The sequence below is a fragment of the Pongo abelii genome, chromosome 8 (assembly GCF_028885655.2).
Source record: "Pongo abelii isolate AG06213 chromosome 8, NHGRI_mPonAbe1-v2.0_pri, whole genome shotgun sequence".
In the NCBI taxonomy this organism is placed as follows: domain Eukaryota; kingdom Metazoa; phylum Chordata; class Mammalia; order Primates; family Hominidae; genus Pongo; species Pongo abelii.
Window position 1 is genome coordinate 92,178,924 of NC_071993.2, and position 16,571 is coordinate 92,195,494.

General features: G+C 36.3%; 1 protein-coding gene across 7 annotated transcripts in view; it reads right to left on the reverse strand.

The window, feature by feature from the left end:
* Window positions 1-16,571, reverse strand: part of PRKG1 (protein kinase cGMP-dependent 1) — a 1,319,235-nt gene that overhangs the window by 55,334 nt on the left and 1,247,330 nt on the right. For all 7 annotated transcript variants that reach the window (XM_024253325.3, XM_024253324.3, XM_054522585.2 and 4 more), the window contains one exon: window positions 343-439. In XM_024253325.3, the coding sequence (XP_024109093.1) occupies window positions 343-439 (97 nt within the window). The remainder of the gene's footprint in view (window positions 1-342; window positions 440-16,571) is intronic.

The window sequence follows — 16,571 nt, forward strand, 5'->3', positions numbered from 1 at the left end:
GCACCACTCAGAACTAAGAAAATAAAGATTATAGAAAATTAGTTGGGTAAAAAGTGCTTATTTACTCTTCTTTAAGTAAATGTGTTTACCTTACGCTTAATATGAAGAAGTTTTCTAAAAAGCAAGGCCTTATTTATTTTATTTTTAGTCGTTGACTGCATAATTTAGCCCACTTTGTTGCTAATTATGACATGTCTGCTGCAAAGTATTTGGAACTGATTTAGGAATAATGGTAATTAATGATGAAAGACAAAACAAGAGAAAAGAAAGAAATCTTAATCTGGGGAAAAAATTAAAAAGGAAGCAGAGGCGATCAAAAGCATTTAAAGAACAATCACCTACCAGTTCTACTCGTCCGAAACCTCCAACTCCAAGGGTATCAATGATGTTGAAATCAGACAGCTTCAGGTTGGCGAAGAAAGCCGCTTCAGCTTCATATCTGGATTTTTTGATGTGAAAAAATGGAAATTTCTTAGAGGTGCAAACACGGGTACCACGTACATCTGTACCAGAATGACATGACTGTGGAACAGGGTTTACCTGCGTACATTCCATCTTGCTTTTAGAGTTTGTGTTTTCTCACACTCATAATTTTTTGGTCCCAGTTGTGCAGAATAACATAAATTTGCACTTGTGTTTCAAAGTACCGTAGAAAAATGCAAAGTACCCACTGCATGCCAGTCAAGTGACTGATAAATCCAATTATCAAATCAAAGTTACGTGGTGGTCTTTTTCTACGCGTCTTCTTGTGAACACGGATTGTTTGAGTTGTTCTTTTTTGGTTTTGTTTTAGATTTTTTGGTTTTGCTTGGTTTTGTTTTTGCCGTTCAGATTTTGGATGGCAGTTTCTCATCAGTTTCCCTTATCCACAGGCTGGCAGCGCCTCCTATAAATATTTATTAAAAGCGGCAAGATCACGGAGGTCTCTGGAGCGAAATCACAGCCAGGTTTTATGAAAACAGATCCGAGAAGCTGAGAACTGATGTACCAATGTCCGAAACGGATGATTTCGGAAGCATAGTCACATTCCTAAAAAGTGTCTTCCCTTCATTTTTGTGTACCCACTGACTTGTAGCCAATACTCTCAGCTAGCAATCTCAGTGTCTTTATGTTTGCAAGTTTCTTATATGAGTGGTGTGGAGAAGCATGGACTGCTCTTCCAAAAGTCTGACTATGCACACATGCAAACCTGACGCATGCAAGTGACCAAAATAAGCTTCTCCTGATGAGACAAGTGAATATGAGCTGCTTAAAATATATCCTTGTCAAAGGCCCTGCTATTTTTAGAAAGGACAGGAAGGCATAAAGATGAAGATGATCTGCCCACTCATTAACGTCAGGTCAGGGAGTAATTCAGCTGTCTCAAAAATAAAGTATTTGAATAGCTATGCATAACCCATGACCTTCGGCTCAGCAACCCCTGATTCAGTATTACACTATAGATAGAAATGATAAATGCACTTGAGGTAATGATACTAACACAGCCTGTTTATGTATACTTTTGCACAGAATCAGCCACGGGCATGTTTAACATTAAGCTGTGTAACACGTTAGCTATTCCATTACAATCAAACACAAATTTAGACTCTCCACATGGGGGATTTGTGAAACAGCTTTCTAGGTAAGCTTTCCGCATTCTTCAATTTACAATCACATTTCTAGTTTTTTAACAAGTCAATTGTTGAAAGGCTTCTCAGAGGGTAAAAACAACATTGTTTTCCATTATTGGCTAATTATGTGACATCAACTCCCTCCAACAAACTTTTATAAACAAGGCTGCTAGTCCATCCTAATGGTATTTGTAGACGTCTGTCATTAACTACACACTCAAGAGATCAACATAGTGATCCGGGAGATGGTTTACTAGAATGGAACAGAAGCAGCAAATGTGCATTTCTAGCATTCCAGCTGGCTTGCTACTTTTGGAAAATTAAAACTCCATCCCATTGAAAGGGCTAGCGGCAAAGTTGACTCACAACAGGTGCTGAAAAAAGACATCTGTTGAGATCAGACCCTGTGACTGTATGTGGTCAAGCATTTCCTGGCGGCCTGGATGATTAAATCCTTAATGAGATCGTTGTTGAATAATAATCCACGTGTTTGTTGGATTTAGAAATCTCAGGTGCAAACAGGGTGAACCTTGTTTTTCTCTTTTTTTGTTTGTTTTTTTTTGTTTTTTTTTAGACAGAGTCTTGCACTCCAGGCTGAGGCTAGAGTGCGGTGGTGCAATCTTGGCTCACTGCAACCTCCACTTCCCAGGTTTCAAGCTATTCTCGTGCCTCAGCCTCCCAAGTAGCTGGGATTACACGTGTGCACCACTACGCCCAGCTAACAAACAGGGTGAACTCCTTCAGACTATTTTGATACCATTTCATATATTCAAAGTATGGTGTTATTATTTGTAATCCTTGAAAGCACCCCCAAAATTCTTATTTTGGGGCCTTGTGAAATTAGGCTAGAAGTACACATAGACGAGTGGAGGGATTCTAGCCTTTTGTTGCACATTAGAGCTACCTGAGCATCTTTTAAAAACAATTAATTTAAGCCTTGCCATAGACCAAGTGAATGAGAAATTTGTGGAGGTGCTACCTAGACATCCCTACTTTTAAAAAGCCCCCAGGTGATTTTGATGCACAGTAAGAGTTAAAACCTATAGTTCTATACCTTCTGAAAGCCTCAGGAAGTTCCATAAGTCATACAAGATTTTTGGGGTGGATTAAAATGGCCCAGGAAATAAGTAGCTAACCAGTGAGTCTGAGGATGAGACATGTTGGCAAGATGTCTAAGACATCTTAGTTTGCTTAATATTTTATATGCATTTATTTTTCTTGTTGGATTATGTTGGGAGCAAGCCCCCAAAAATCTGGCCATAAACTGGCCCCAAGACTGGCCATAAACAAAATCTCTGCAGCACTGTAACATGTTCATAATGGCCCTAACGCCCTCACTGGAAGGTTGTGGGTTTATGGGAATGAGGGCCAGGAACACCTGGCCTGCCTAGGGCGGAAAACCGCTTAAAGGCATTCTTAAGCCACAAACAATAGCATAAGCGATTTACGCCTTAAAGGCATGTTCCTGCTGCATTTAACTAGCCCAACTTATTTCTTTAATTCGGCCCATCCCTTCGTTTCCCATAAGGGATACTTTTAATTAATTTAGTATCTATATAAACAATGCTAATGACTGGTTTGCTGTTAATAAATATGTGGGTAAATCTCTGTTCGGGGCTCTCAGCTCTGAAAGCTGTGAGACCCCTGATTTCCCACTTCACAACTCTATATTTCTGTGTGTGTGTCTTTAATTCCTCTAGCACCGCTGGGTTAGGGTCTCCCCGACCGAGCTGGTCTCGGCAGATTATTTTTAGAGACAAGAGTCACATCTTCACAGAGACTCTGCACACACTTTCACTTTTTGAATTAATAGTTGTTTTAACACGAAAATCACTGCATAATGAACCTTTATAAAGGGGCTAAGCTAGGGATATTTTAGATTTTTCAGATATTTAACTGTTTCTTGCCGTAACTGGGAGGGACATTTTCATTCTTTTTCTTTACTTGAGAATTATTTGAAGATAATTTGAATCAATTAATTATGTTCTGTTTTCTTTAGAATTGATAAAAGTTTAAGTGGGGAAGATGGTTAAATAAATGGTTAAGCAAATGCCTGTTATTTTATTAAACAACCTTCTTTTGCCTGAGGAGATAAATGTGCAACCCAAGTTCCTATCTAACTTATTACTGTGGGATACTGGGTCTGAGGAATTAGGCCCAGTTTCATGCAATTTTAAAATCCATTTGTGCAACAGTGTTTAGGGGAGGACAGTTGTCAAATGCTAGCAGAAATACTTTTAGTAAGAAATGCAGTTCCTGGTGTTTGGTTGCTTAAAATATAAAATAACATATAACACATTTTCTAATCATTCTTAATTTAGTTTGAGACAATGATTTTTTAAACAAATTATTATTGTTATTATTATTTTAGTATAGGGCAAAAGCTGTGAATCCTTTTCCCAGAAAAGTGCAAACACTGACATACCTGTTGTGCTTATACCTATAGGGAGCTTATGAAGCCATGAAGTAGGTTAACAACACACAATACAAATATACAACAAGATAATAAGTATGTTGTGTGAAGAAGGCAGAAGTAATACATCATTTCTCAAATATGTCTGATTATAAGATTCATCTGGGGCTATGGTGATTAGAAAGCACAGAGAAAAGCTAATCCTTATAGGCAATTCTTTTTTTTTTTTTATTTTTTGAGACGGTGTTTCACTCTTGTTGCCCAGGCTGGAGTGCAATGGCATGATCTTGGCTCACTGCAACCTCTGCCTCCGGGATTCAAGCGATTCTCCTGCCTCAGCCTCCCGAGTAGCTGGGATTATAGGCATACGCCACCACGCATGGCTAATTTTGTATTTTTAGTAGAGATGGGGTTTCACCATGTTGGTCAGGCTGGTCTTGAACTCCTGACCTCAGGTGATCCGCCTGCCTCAGCCTCCCAAAGTGCTGGAATTACAGGTGTGAGCCACTGCACCCGGCCTATAGGGGACTCTTTAAATAATGAAATATTGAACTTTTATGAACTAAGGAGTAAAAAAGTTGATTTGATTTTCACCTTTTCATTTCTGTGTATACACCAAAGGAGGCTCTAAAAAATAAAAATGTAAAGTTGCAAGTATAAAAATGAGACCAAGATACATATGCATAGTTTAGAAACAAGAAAACAATAATAGAATAATCTCAGTCTCTTCCTCCCCTTTCCCATCTCTCTTTCTAAAATCACGTATCTGCACAGTATCATATTCACATCTCTTTGGAAAATATTTAATAGTCATTAGTTATTATATTTCCATTTCTTCCAATATTACCAGTCTCCACAAAACCAAGGAATAAGAATCAAGTGTCCCTTATTATTCACAATTGTTTTCCATTCTTGATGTAATACCCTTGAATCAATTCTGTCATTTTTTTAAATTAACAGAATCGGATGCTACACCTTATGACTGACCATTCTTATTAAGAACTAAACATCTCTCCCTGTGTATTGGAAACCAAATATAATGTTTCAACCCAGGACAAAATTTGTGAAACTCAAAATTTTACTTTCACCTTGCCATTCCAATAACAGAAGTAACTCAGCATTATTTTACAAAGCAGACAATATTATGTACCATTTAAAAGTAAAGTCCACATGCAAAAGGAACATAACTATAGTTCCAGATGGGTAATTCAGAGCCAACAGAACAAAAGGCAAATATAGCCCTATTAGTTTTAGCCCAGCTCATCCATAATCCAAATGAGCTACAGAAGTCTACTCTAAGTGCCTCCAATAAATAAATAAATAAATAAATAAATAAATAAATAGGTGTTAACATCTACTAATCCACATGCAAATCAGTTAGCCTGGCTTTGCCTGGACTCATCTGCTCTTCAGTATACTTTCATTTCCTGTTGAGTTTAGATCGATCAGTTCTTGGGGAAAACTATGAAAATAAAATGTTTTAGTAAACACACATGGACTGTCATGTATGACTGAGTTTATTTCTTATTCCATAACGGTAGTAGGTAAGATGAGATTCAGTAAGAACATCAAGGTCTACCCTGGATTTTAAAATGCTACAAGAGAGCATCCTGGCTTATCAAAAGCTCATGACTTGTGTTCCTGGTTCTGCTAGTGACTTTGTCCTTCCAACTCTGATTTCTTCAACGTCTTGGCCTTTCTGGGAATACTGAAAAATATACACTTAAGTAATAAGTATAAATTTAGTGGAAAAATCAAGTCAGAATCCTAGCTTACTTAAATGTTCAGATACATGCCCAGAAATCCTATTTTGTTTTTTATGTAACCAAAGAGCACTGCAATCTATAAATAATTATCTACAGAAACAGTTTGAAAAAGGAGTAAGAACATTGAGAAAGTGAGCCTTAAGCCCAAAATATACAGACCTGGTCTACGATACATCCAAGATATAATGCTGGCCATGTACTGAATGAACATTTGGTACACAGGATTTTATGTGATAATTGTTCCTGATTTAATAAAACTTAGTGTATTGACTAATCTGCAAGTCTGGAAAAGTAAATAAAAAGTTTTTTTTAATATTTTTAAATATATATTTTTTTATATTTTTAATATTTTAAAATATTTTTAAATATATATTTAAAACATATTTTTAAAGTATTTTTTAAAAAGTATTATTTTTAAATAATATTTTATAATATTTAAATATATTTTTATATATTTTTAAATTATATTAATTTATTAATTAATTATTAAATATATTATTTAATATATAATAATAATAAATATTTTATTTACTTCTGTCAGAAGAATACCTATATATAGAGAAAGTAGCATTGAAAACTGAACCAATAGAAGATATTTTCACGTTTAAAAAGGAAGATGCGATTTGGGCTTAAACTACAGGGACTGTTGCCTCATTGTGCAACTTTTTGTGTACATGGAAAATGTTACGAGATACATGTCCTTATTCCCTCGATTTTCAAATGTTTGAAATTAAACAAGCTTAGACACTAAAATAAAAATGGGTAGACTCTATAATCAAGTCATCAATCATCTCTTATTAATTTAATTGCTATACAAAGAGTCTTATTGACAACTAAGCTTTGAAGGCAGAATCTTTTGACTTCATCGGAAAACAAAAAGAACCATCTTAGTGTTTGTTTGTATGGGGAGTTATTTTCTGCTAAATCATGTTTTCAAATTAAAAAATTTTCTAAAGTACCTATTACTATAAAGTTTTAAAAAAATCTCTTCAAACAAGAAAACTTCTAAAATTCTAAGCAAAAAGGGCCAATTTCTAATGTATTCTTGTTGTACAGCATCTAGGTGTAATCATCATCCTTTTAGCAGTGGAAGGAATAACTTAAAGAAACAGAAAGTGTAAAAGTAATTTAATGAATCTAAAGTATTTCATTATATCAATTTACTCTGGAAAATATAATCTCTTCTTCAGGGAATTTGAGATAACGTTAGTTTGCTCCTGCTGTTTCCAAAATTGTCGTTTTCAGAAATAGACTTTTCCTTTGAGCACTCTAGTCATGAAATAGTTCCACTTATTTTTCAAATACATTTTCTTGAGGAGCTATAGCCAACAGGAATATACAGGAAAATTGCATTTCGTATATCTGCTGCATAATAAGAATGATAGTAATGCAAATATTCTGTATTTAGAAAGCACCTTTCTTCCACGACTTTAAAATCTCTCTTATTTAATTTATCCTGGCTGATTCTTTGTGAAGGTAAGATAACAAATACTTTTACTTCTATTTTGCACCTGGGTAAACCAGCTGCTGATAAGTGATTGGTTTCAATAATTAAACACTGTCAAAATTAGGACCTTGGGCATGTTTCACATCATAGCATATTCATGCTTATTCCAAATAAATAATTTTCCTTTTAAACATGATAGCAGAGAGTCACCATTTTAAAGATGTTTTTATCCCAAAATCTTAAAATACCAACACACTTCAAAACAGTGCACCTCATCTAGTTTAACCTCCACATTACTTTTTTTTAAATAAAGGAACTAATCTGGAGATGTTAAATGACTTTAGCTAAGGTCATAAAGACCTAGGCATAGAAGACTGCCATTCTGACTTCTGGTCTGTAATAATTTTTACTATCTGATTCTATGTGCAGTTTTTATAATGTCCTTATATTTGAAAAACAAAGGCAAATATAAAAGTTATAAAATATATTTGAGTAATATGTTCTTTTACTACACATTTCAGTCTAGAACAATTTTGGCCTCCCTATAGCTAAGCACTTACGTGTCCTTGCCTACAATGTGGTTCCTGCCTGTGTGTGTTCCAATAAAATTAAAGGCCAAAAATGAAAGTCCACAGGTACTCAAAAGAGATGTTTTAAAAATTCAACTATCAGAGCAGCATTTGTAAAAGATGAATGAGAATATGCTACCCATTGTCAGCTTTAAATGTATTGGCAAATATTCATTTTAAATAATTAATCTTGAAATTTTTTTACAGTTTGAAATAAATTTTTCTTTTCTTTTTTCCTCCTCCCCCTCCCCCTCCCCCTCCTCCTCTTCCTCCTTCTTCTTTTTTTGAGACTGAGTCTCTGTCACTCAGGCTGCAGTGCAGTGGTGTGATCTGGACTCACTGTAACCTCTACCTCTTGGGTTCAAGTGAGTCTCCTGCCTCAGCCTCCTGAGTAACTGGGACTACAGGCACATGCCACCATACCCAGCTAATTTTTGTGTTGTTGTAGAGACAGGGTTTCACCATATTGGCCAGGATGGTCTCCAACTCCTGAACTCAAGTGATCCGCCCACCTTGGCCTCCTAAAGTGTTGGGATTACAGGTGTGAGCCACCGTGCCTGGCCAAATTTTTCTTTTTCTAAAAAAGGTCCATGAATAAAGAACTGGCAAGAAAAGAATTCAAGGTTTTCTCCCTTTTGGTATACGTTACTTTAACAGAATCATTGGCCATAATAAAAAGTTCATTTATTAAGTTATTTAGTGACAATTCTTTATTGCTTTACAGAATATAAATAATCTCATGTATGTATTCAAACAAAAATGCGTGAAGTTCTCAACTTTATTCATGCCAGAATAGATATTTCCTTTATATAAATGCATAGCCATTAGAAGCTGGGGTCTGAGGAAATCCTCTCTCACCTCAGTGCAAGTTAATTTCTTCATTTTCTTCTGCATCTCTCTGAACCTCAGTCCTGAGTTGTTTGCTTTTTATTGTAAATCAGGGTGGTCCAGAGTTGGTGACTACTATGGCATGGCTACCCAGGGCCAGAGAGGTGAGGTTTAATGAGAAAGAAGATAGATGAAAATGACTCCTCCTTCTGCTATCACTGCTGCAGCAACTCAGGCCTGCAGGTAAACGTCCCTCATCTTCATGTTATTGCTTCACACCACCCTGGAAAAATCATGCATTACTACAGAGCTCTCATTGCAATTTCCATGAGGACATCTTTGCCATAGCCTTCATTTCTGAAGAAGGGATAGCTAAAGACAGATCATGTTTTGCCTTCAAATTTAAAAATCCCTTTTCTACCCAAAGACTAAGAAGAGTCTTTGCTTTGTTTTGCAGGTCATTTGTTAAATGGAGGTTAAAAGTATTGAAAGAAAGATGGAAACATTTAATCTTAAACCTTAAAACTAGTCTTAATTATAATCTTAATCAAAGGGATCAGTCGAAATATTGAACTGGGAACAGAAAGTTTAGGCAGGACTTAAACACTAGAAGTCAGCTTTCATTTCTGGCTTCCAAATTTTTGCTGTGTTCTCTCATGTTTATAAGAATCCAGGATGCACCTTTTCTCTATGGTTACTAGCAGCGATCTTCTGAACAGAAAATCTCTGATGAATTTTGCATAACTTCATGTACAGAAGGCTTAGGGATATAGTCATGGTTGTAGTGGGTCAAACAATAAAAAGACAGTATAATGCAATGTGTGGAAAGAAGAAAATAAGATTACAAGTTACCCTCCATGGCCTCTAGGAGTATAACAAAAGAAATAATCAGGAAGCTGGCCCCAGGCCAACTTGTGCAAGATATCCCCTTTTCTGCAAAACGAAGGGTTTGCATTGGACATGTCTACGAAGCTCACTTACAGCTTGACAGTTCTATTATTCCAAGTGTCTTGAGAGATACAAACTTTGCAGAGAGTCCTGGTACCTGTAGTTTCTCTTTTTGCTACTCAATAATCCTCTTCCCAATCCTGTCCTCCAATCCTAGACTCCTAAAGCTCCTGCTTCAGGAAAATAATTCCAGAGGTTTTCATTTCATGGAGTCCTGCTTTCAGCTCCTGGTATGCAAAACAGGCAGGCAGGAGACCCTGATTTAATGCCCAAACAGTAGTTGGGGAAAATACGTCTTGGATGTTTGAAATAGAACTATAACAGACCAGAGGTTCCTTCCCTTCCCAAGATTCATATTAGAATATGGGTTGTGTGAAAAACAGACTTGATAAAACTTCGAGATTTGGGACTAGGCATCAGTATTTTAAAATGAAATTCATAAGTAAGTCTATACAGCAGTTAATTACCAATGGTAATAATCACATGTATATTTTAAAGAACCATTAGTATTTATTTTCTATGTATGTGACAGACACTTACTACTTAGTATACAAGTATCACAGGAAAATGTATCCAGGGTCCAAACAACTGTTCTCAAATTGTCTTTGAGAACACCATCCATTCTTGAAATGGAGAAAGCCTGTATATCATTCTTAGTATAGAAATTACTAAGCAGAAAAGAATAAAATGGAGCAAAATTTTTACCATGTTAAGTTGTTTGGTAATAGTGATCGGTGCATTAATCAAATAAATTAAGTCCCAGGAAACATCTCACATTTGTTATCAAGTCACTGCCATTGGATGCAAAATTTGGCATTGTTCTATAATGCTGCCAAAAAACTGAATGGTGTATCAATAAAACATTGTTTTAAACTTGAATGATGAAGCAATCTATAGGGTTTTGTTTCCTTTTGAAACTAAACTCCATACTTTTATTCAGATTTCCTTAGCTTTTACTTATGGTCCGTTTTCTGGTCCGGGATCCCATCCAGAATATCATCTTGTATTTATTTATCTCCCTTCCTTGTTTTTGAGAAATACTTGACAAGTGTTTTGTAGAATGTCCCTCAATTTGGGATAGTCTGATGTTTTTCTCATGATTAGACTAGAATTAGGACATTCTGAGGAAGGAGAAGACTGCAGAGATAAGTGCCATTTTCATCACATCGTCTCAAGTGCCATACTATTGATATGACTGATCAATAACAATATGTGAACCTTGATCCTGCCAATATAGTCATTCTATAGTTTTTAATGCAGTGCATACTTATAGGAGATGACAGATACAAAATAAGCTTAATTGAAGTGTGATCTTCTTCATAACTTTTACCTTGGAAAGGTGTCCGTCTCAGAATCAGATAACTTTATAAAGGGATTACAAATTTCCACACTGCTAAGGCTTCTGCACAGTCATTCAAAAGGGACACAGTAAAATTCATTGAGCAGGATTTGAGCAGATGACTATAATATTAGAAACTGGTGCCTTTCCATACATTTTCCCACAAATCACAGGAGTGAAGAGACAATGGTGAAGGGGGAACAACTCAATGTCTTTTCTATATGTATACAAAATTATTATAATAATTGTTTCTCTGAGCATATCCATCACTCGTTACAGAAATTTGGGAAAAAACTGCAATCAAATTTCACTTTAGCCATATGCTGGTTCAAATGAATGCTGCTGTAACACTTAAACTGACATTCACGTCATAAAGCTCCTCACTCTACACTTGTATATATCTAGTTGAACAGCACTAAATAATTTTCCCCATTTTTTAATCGTTGGTAAATAATAGAGTAAAATGAAAGAAAGTGGGAGGGGGCATTCAGGCCTATTATGACAATTCTTTATGCCATTTAACAGCTGGAGATTTTTTTTTTCATATTTGACTTCCTTTTTCCCACATAGTTTTCAGATACAGAGTTGAATATTTGGCCACCTGCTATTCTCACTACTCTCTCTTTTTTTTTTTTTTTTTTTTGACTCCCTTTTCCTCACCTAAGTTATTAAGTTATCTCTCAAGAGTTAATAACTACCAAATTCACATGGCCTAAGTGAATTAATTGGGTTTTGCAAGGCTTTTTGATAATATAAGAAACTATATAAAGTGATAGGAGCACTACCTTGACTTGTTGCCTCTCTTTCCCAGTGTTAACAATGGGGATGTTCAGTGTCCGCTTAATGTTTTCAAAGAACAGACAGTATCCGATTGGATTCTTGGTCTTATTTACCATCCTTTAACTTTGCAGTTATAAACAGACATAGTAGAACTTGCAGATTCACAGGGACAGAAAACCTTTCTTTGACCTCATCATAACAGGAAATTGCTGAACTGGAGGTGGAAGCCTTAGAAACTTGTCCTGAGTGTTGGCACTTGGAGCAGTATGCAGTGAAGTATGCTAGGAGGAAGTTGAAGGACTTAGTGTGTGAAGCCACAGGGAGGGGTTGTCCCTCCTGAACAGAAGCAGAAGTAGTCACATGGTATCTTCATTTCTGTAGTACTTGTGATATTTGGCCACTCACAAGAAAAACAAAATATGAACCAACCTCAATGTAAATATATGAAATATGGAGAGAATCTATTTTTAGCAGTAATTGTTCTATTTTTACTGAACTATAAAGGATATTCTGGTAGTAAAGAAATTATTCAATAGCATATACTATTTGCACAAAGATACCACTTAAGATATATAATACAAAATAGATAATTATCTGTGGAGTTTTGTTTTATATAAAAAAGATACACTGATGTTCTGGAGCCAAAAATTCCACTGCTATATTGAGAATTGTTTTAGAAACAACATTCTTTTTTTGTTTTGTTTTGTTTTGTTTGTTTGTTTGTTTTCTGTGAGATGGAGTCTAGCTCTGTCACCCAGGCTGGAGTGTAATGGCGTGATCTCGGCTCACTGCATCCTCCGCCTCCCAGGTTCGAGCAATTCTCCTGGGCAGCCGGGACTACAGACGCCCACCACCATGCCTGGATAATTTTTGTATTTTTAGTAGAGATGGGGTTTCACCATATTGGCCAGGCTGGTCTCGAACTCCCGACCTCAGGTGATCCGCCAGCCTCGGCCTCCCAAAGTGTAGAAACAACATTCTTACAGGTCTTTCTTGCTAAAGTCTGAAGAATCAAAGCACCAACAAAGAAAACAAAATGACCCTGATACGACTGAGTTATTTGGCTTGCGCTGTTAACTTTTTTCCCCCTAAATTTTGTTCCATCCTATGCATGAAGCTAGAAAAGGTTCAAATCTGTTTCCAGTAAGAGAAAGGACTTGAAATAGTTTCATAAATGTTATTGTTAATTTCTAGAGTGTTACTTGCTGATTAGGAAACAAAGATTTAAACAAAAATGAGCAGCAATAAGAATCACTGCAATCTTAGGTTTCAGGCTGCTAACATATATTCTCATGTGTGTTTAGGAAATATATTTGTATACAGGAAGTGGAGTTCTATTACTATCTATCTATTCTTAAATCCAACAGTCTAGAGTATTTGTTCAGAGATAAGACCTTTCTTAGGTAATATAAGGAATGAAATTTGTTACCTAGCATAACGGTGAATCAAAAGTTTGCTTAATAAGCAAAAGACTCTTCAGTCATTAATCTAAGCCCTAAGTATTACGGAAAGTACGCTGAATGGGATACTTTCTAGATCCGGAATCTTTTAAACATATTGATAAATATTCTCTCTCTCTCTCCTCTTTCTCTCTTCCTAGACAAGATCCAGCTCTATTGCCCAGGCTAGGGTGCAGTGGTGAGATAATGACTCACTGCAGCCTTGATCTCCTGGACTCAAGCAGTTCTCCTGCCTCAGCCTCCTGAGTAGCTGGGACCACAGGCACTCTCCACCATGTCTGGCCAAAATTTTTTGAATTTTTTGTAGAGACCGGGTTTCACCATGTTGCCCAGGCTGATTTCAAATTCCTGGGCTCAAGTGATCTTCCTGCCTCAGCCTCTCAAAGTACTGAGATTACAAGTGTGAGCCACCACACCCAGCCAAAATATAAATATGCCTTTAATAGTAACACCTAATTACCTAACACCATCAAAAATGGGGTGCTCCATGAAGAAGCACATAATTCAAATTATTGAAGCTTATCCCTTCTAATGACCACATGGATTTCTCTTGCCCCATTAAAAAATTAGATAATCAGTATTTCTAGGATAGTTGTTTTCTTCCAACCAATTAAGGCATAATCTACGTAGTAGAACATTCAGAGGATGATGCCTGGTCAACATTTGAATAAACAATCACTGTGGTGTTACCTCTATTTAAGATGACTCCAATAAAACTTCTACGGTTTGCATTATTAGTTGATCAGACTTTTGATCAACTAATAATGCAAAGTATTATCTTTTGATAGAGTCAAGGAACCTGTCTTAACTCCCCATCTCTGACCAAAATATACTTGTTTTCTATAAGCCATGAAGCCAGATAACCAATTTTATGAGAATTGTCCCTATAATATATCCATGCGCGCGGTGAGTACCTGGCATGAAGATGCATAAAGGAGGCAGTAATATACAACAACTGATATACATAATATACATAACCTCTGGAGCCAGTCTGCTTCAGACAAATCCCAATTCCATTACTCACTGGCCACCTAAACAAGCTACTTAATTCATCTGCCTCAGTTTTCTTCAACTGTTTAATGGGTATGATCAACAAACCAACTTCAGTGGGTTATCATAAATATTAATAAATGAGAGAATGCATGTGAAACAAAGCTATAAGCAATCATTAGTAATAATAATAAAAGATGATCATTATTTTTCATGGAGTTTTTGCTAGCGCCATGTACTGTTTTGTTAATACTAATTGCCTGATTTTCTGTCCATGAATTTTTGGCTGATCTAAGTTTCCACTTCCCTCACCCCTTGGCTGGGATCTAGGTATGAGAGTTGCTTTGCAAGCAAACTAGAGATAAATAAGGTGTTACTATATAAAGTTAATGTAGGCACATATGAATATCCAAACATGCCATAATGTTGGGGTTTGACCTTTTCCCTAATACTCAGTTTCTTTATTCACAATGTTCTAATTGGTGTTTTTATGTTGGTCCTGGTAAACTTTGTTAACTCTTTGTACTTTGCTGTATATTGCAATTTATGCTTTTTTTCACGGTTTAATTTCTGAACCATATTATATGCAATCAGGTACCAGCGAATAAAAGGACCAAACTAAAAATGATGGAATATATAATGAAGGAAGCATAGGATTTCTACAGTCTATTCTAGACTCTTTATTAAAAGAAGGGTAGGTGAAGGCTCCCTTCTTGGAATTTAAATTTAATATACTTTTCACAATTGTACTGTGCTCTCAGTAAATATGGAATTTACGAGCCATCACGTGGACTAAAGTAAAGCATAAAGTCCTCATGCTGCTTCAGCACAAGATGCTTACCTTCAACTATTCCTTGAGCTTGTAGGAGACAGATGATACATCAATATGCTCTTAGCCACAGTCAGGCAATAGATACAGAATCAGGCAACAAGCCTCACAATCCAAAGGCTGGAAATGCCTGAAAAAGATTCCTGAGAGGCATTCACAGAGTCTGAGATGTCCTCTCTGAGGACCAATTGTTGCCAAAATCAGAGTTGCCAAGAAGCCACTCAGGGATTCCATCCTGTAGATAGACCCCTCTCCCATTTTCCTGGGGCTTACTCAGTATGACTCACCTCCTTAAAGCCACCATGAGGGTGGTTCATTGGGAAATGGGAAAAGACCTGGCCATGTTCCAGAGGTACAGAGGATATCATTGGTTTCTTCAGTAATATGCAGGTGAAAGCTATGGGTATCTCATGCTGACCAGAAATTTGTAAGTGTACCTTTCAGAAGGGGAAAGCTAAATCTCAGATTTTCTACTTTCTTGCCTTTGGCAAATCATTTTGAATACTCTTTTGATAAAAAGGTCTTTTATAATGTCTTTACCCCTTTGAGTAATGTTTATTGGGGGGACATTCTCAGAGGTAAATTTTGAAAATAAAATAAAAAGAGAGTAAATCCCTTCTTTATCACTTTTACTGACAAATGACAACAGAAAAAAAATAGTACATAAAAGATCTAATTTTTAGGCTCCATCAAAGCATACTTGCAACATTTCATCCTGTCATATGAGTTTATTAGCTATGCTGTTAATATGCAATTAATATCACTTGGGGATATGCTATGTCAGTGGGATAAAAACTCATAAAAAGGCTAATGTTTCTGAGACGAACTGACATGATAAGCCATTGGAATTCACTTAGTGCAGGTGTTTCATTGCTATTTATTCCAGCAAATATTATCAACCACCCACTTCTGCCCAGTGAGGCAGACCTGAGGATCCTGGTCTGTTTTGCACAGATTCTGACTTGTGTCTTCTGTACTCTAGATATGGGCACACAAGAGCAAGCTAAGACATGTCAGAAAAAGCATTTGCACTGCGTGTATGATACTATTGTTATTATTATTACAGGTCCATGTGCTCCACTAAAACTGAGCAGCTACTTACGTGCCCGGCACTGTGCCATATCCTTTCATATAATTTCATCTGGGAAAGGGGAGCAGATGTTTGCTCAGGTAAAATGAAACAGGAAATGCATAGGAGAGCATTAAGAACCACTGTGATAAACTTATGATATAGGCCTCTTATTCTCAGGCTAAATTTCATCAGTTTACCCAGTGGGGATGAATGGAAAAAAGTAGGGTTTCCAAGTGAAAAGATTTTCTCTAAGAGTTTAAGAGCAAGAACCCCCTCTCCTTTAGTTCAGGTCTCCTCTTTCCAGACCAGATTCCTTCTGAGATCAGCAATGCAGTGGCTTAAATCCCTGGATTAGCTGCGACCTCTTCATTTCTTTTTTTTTCTTTTTACTTCCTGTTGAAAATCCAAATCAGAATATTTTTGGATTTTAAACAAAGTGAATGAAAATGATTATGGCAGTGATGCAGTTGACAATTGTATTACAATGAAAGGTTTTCTTGTTATTCAAGAAAACGTCACC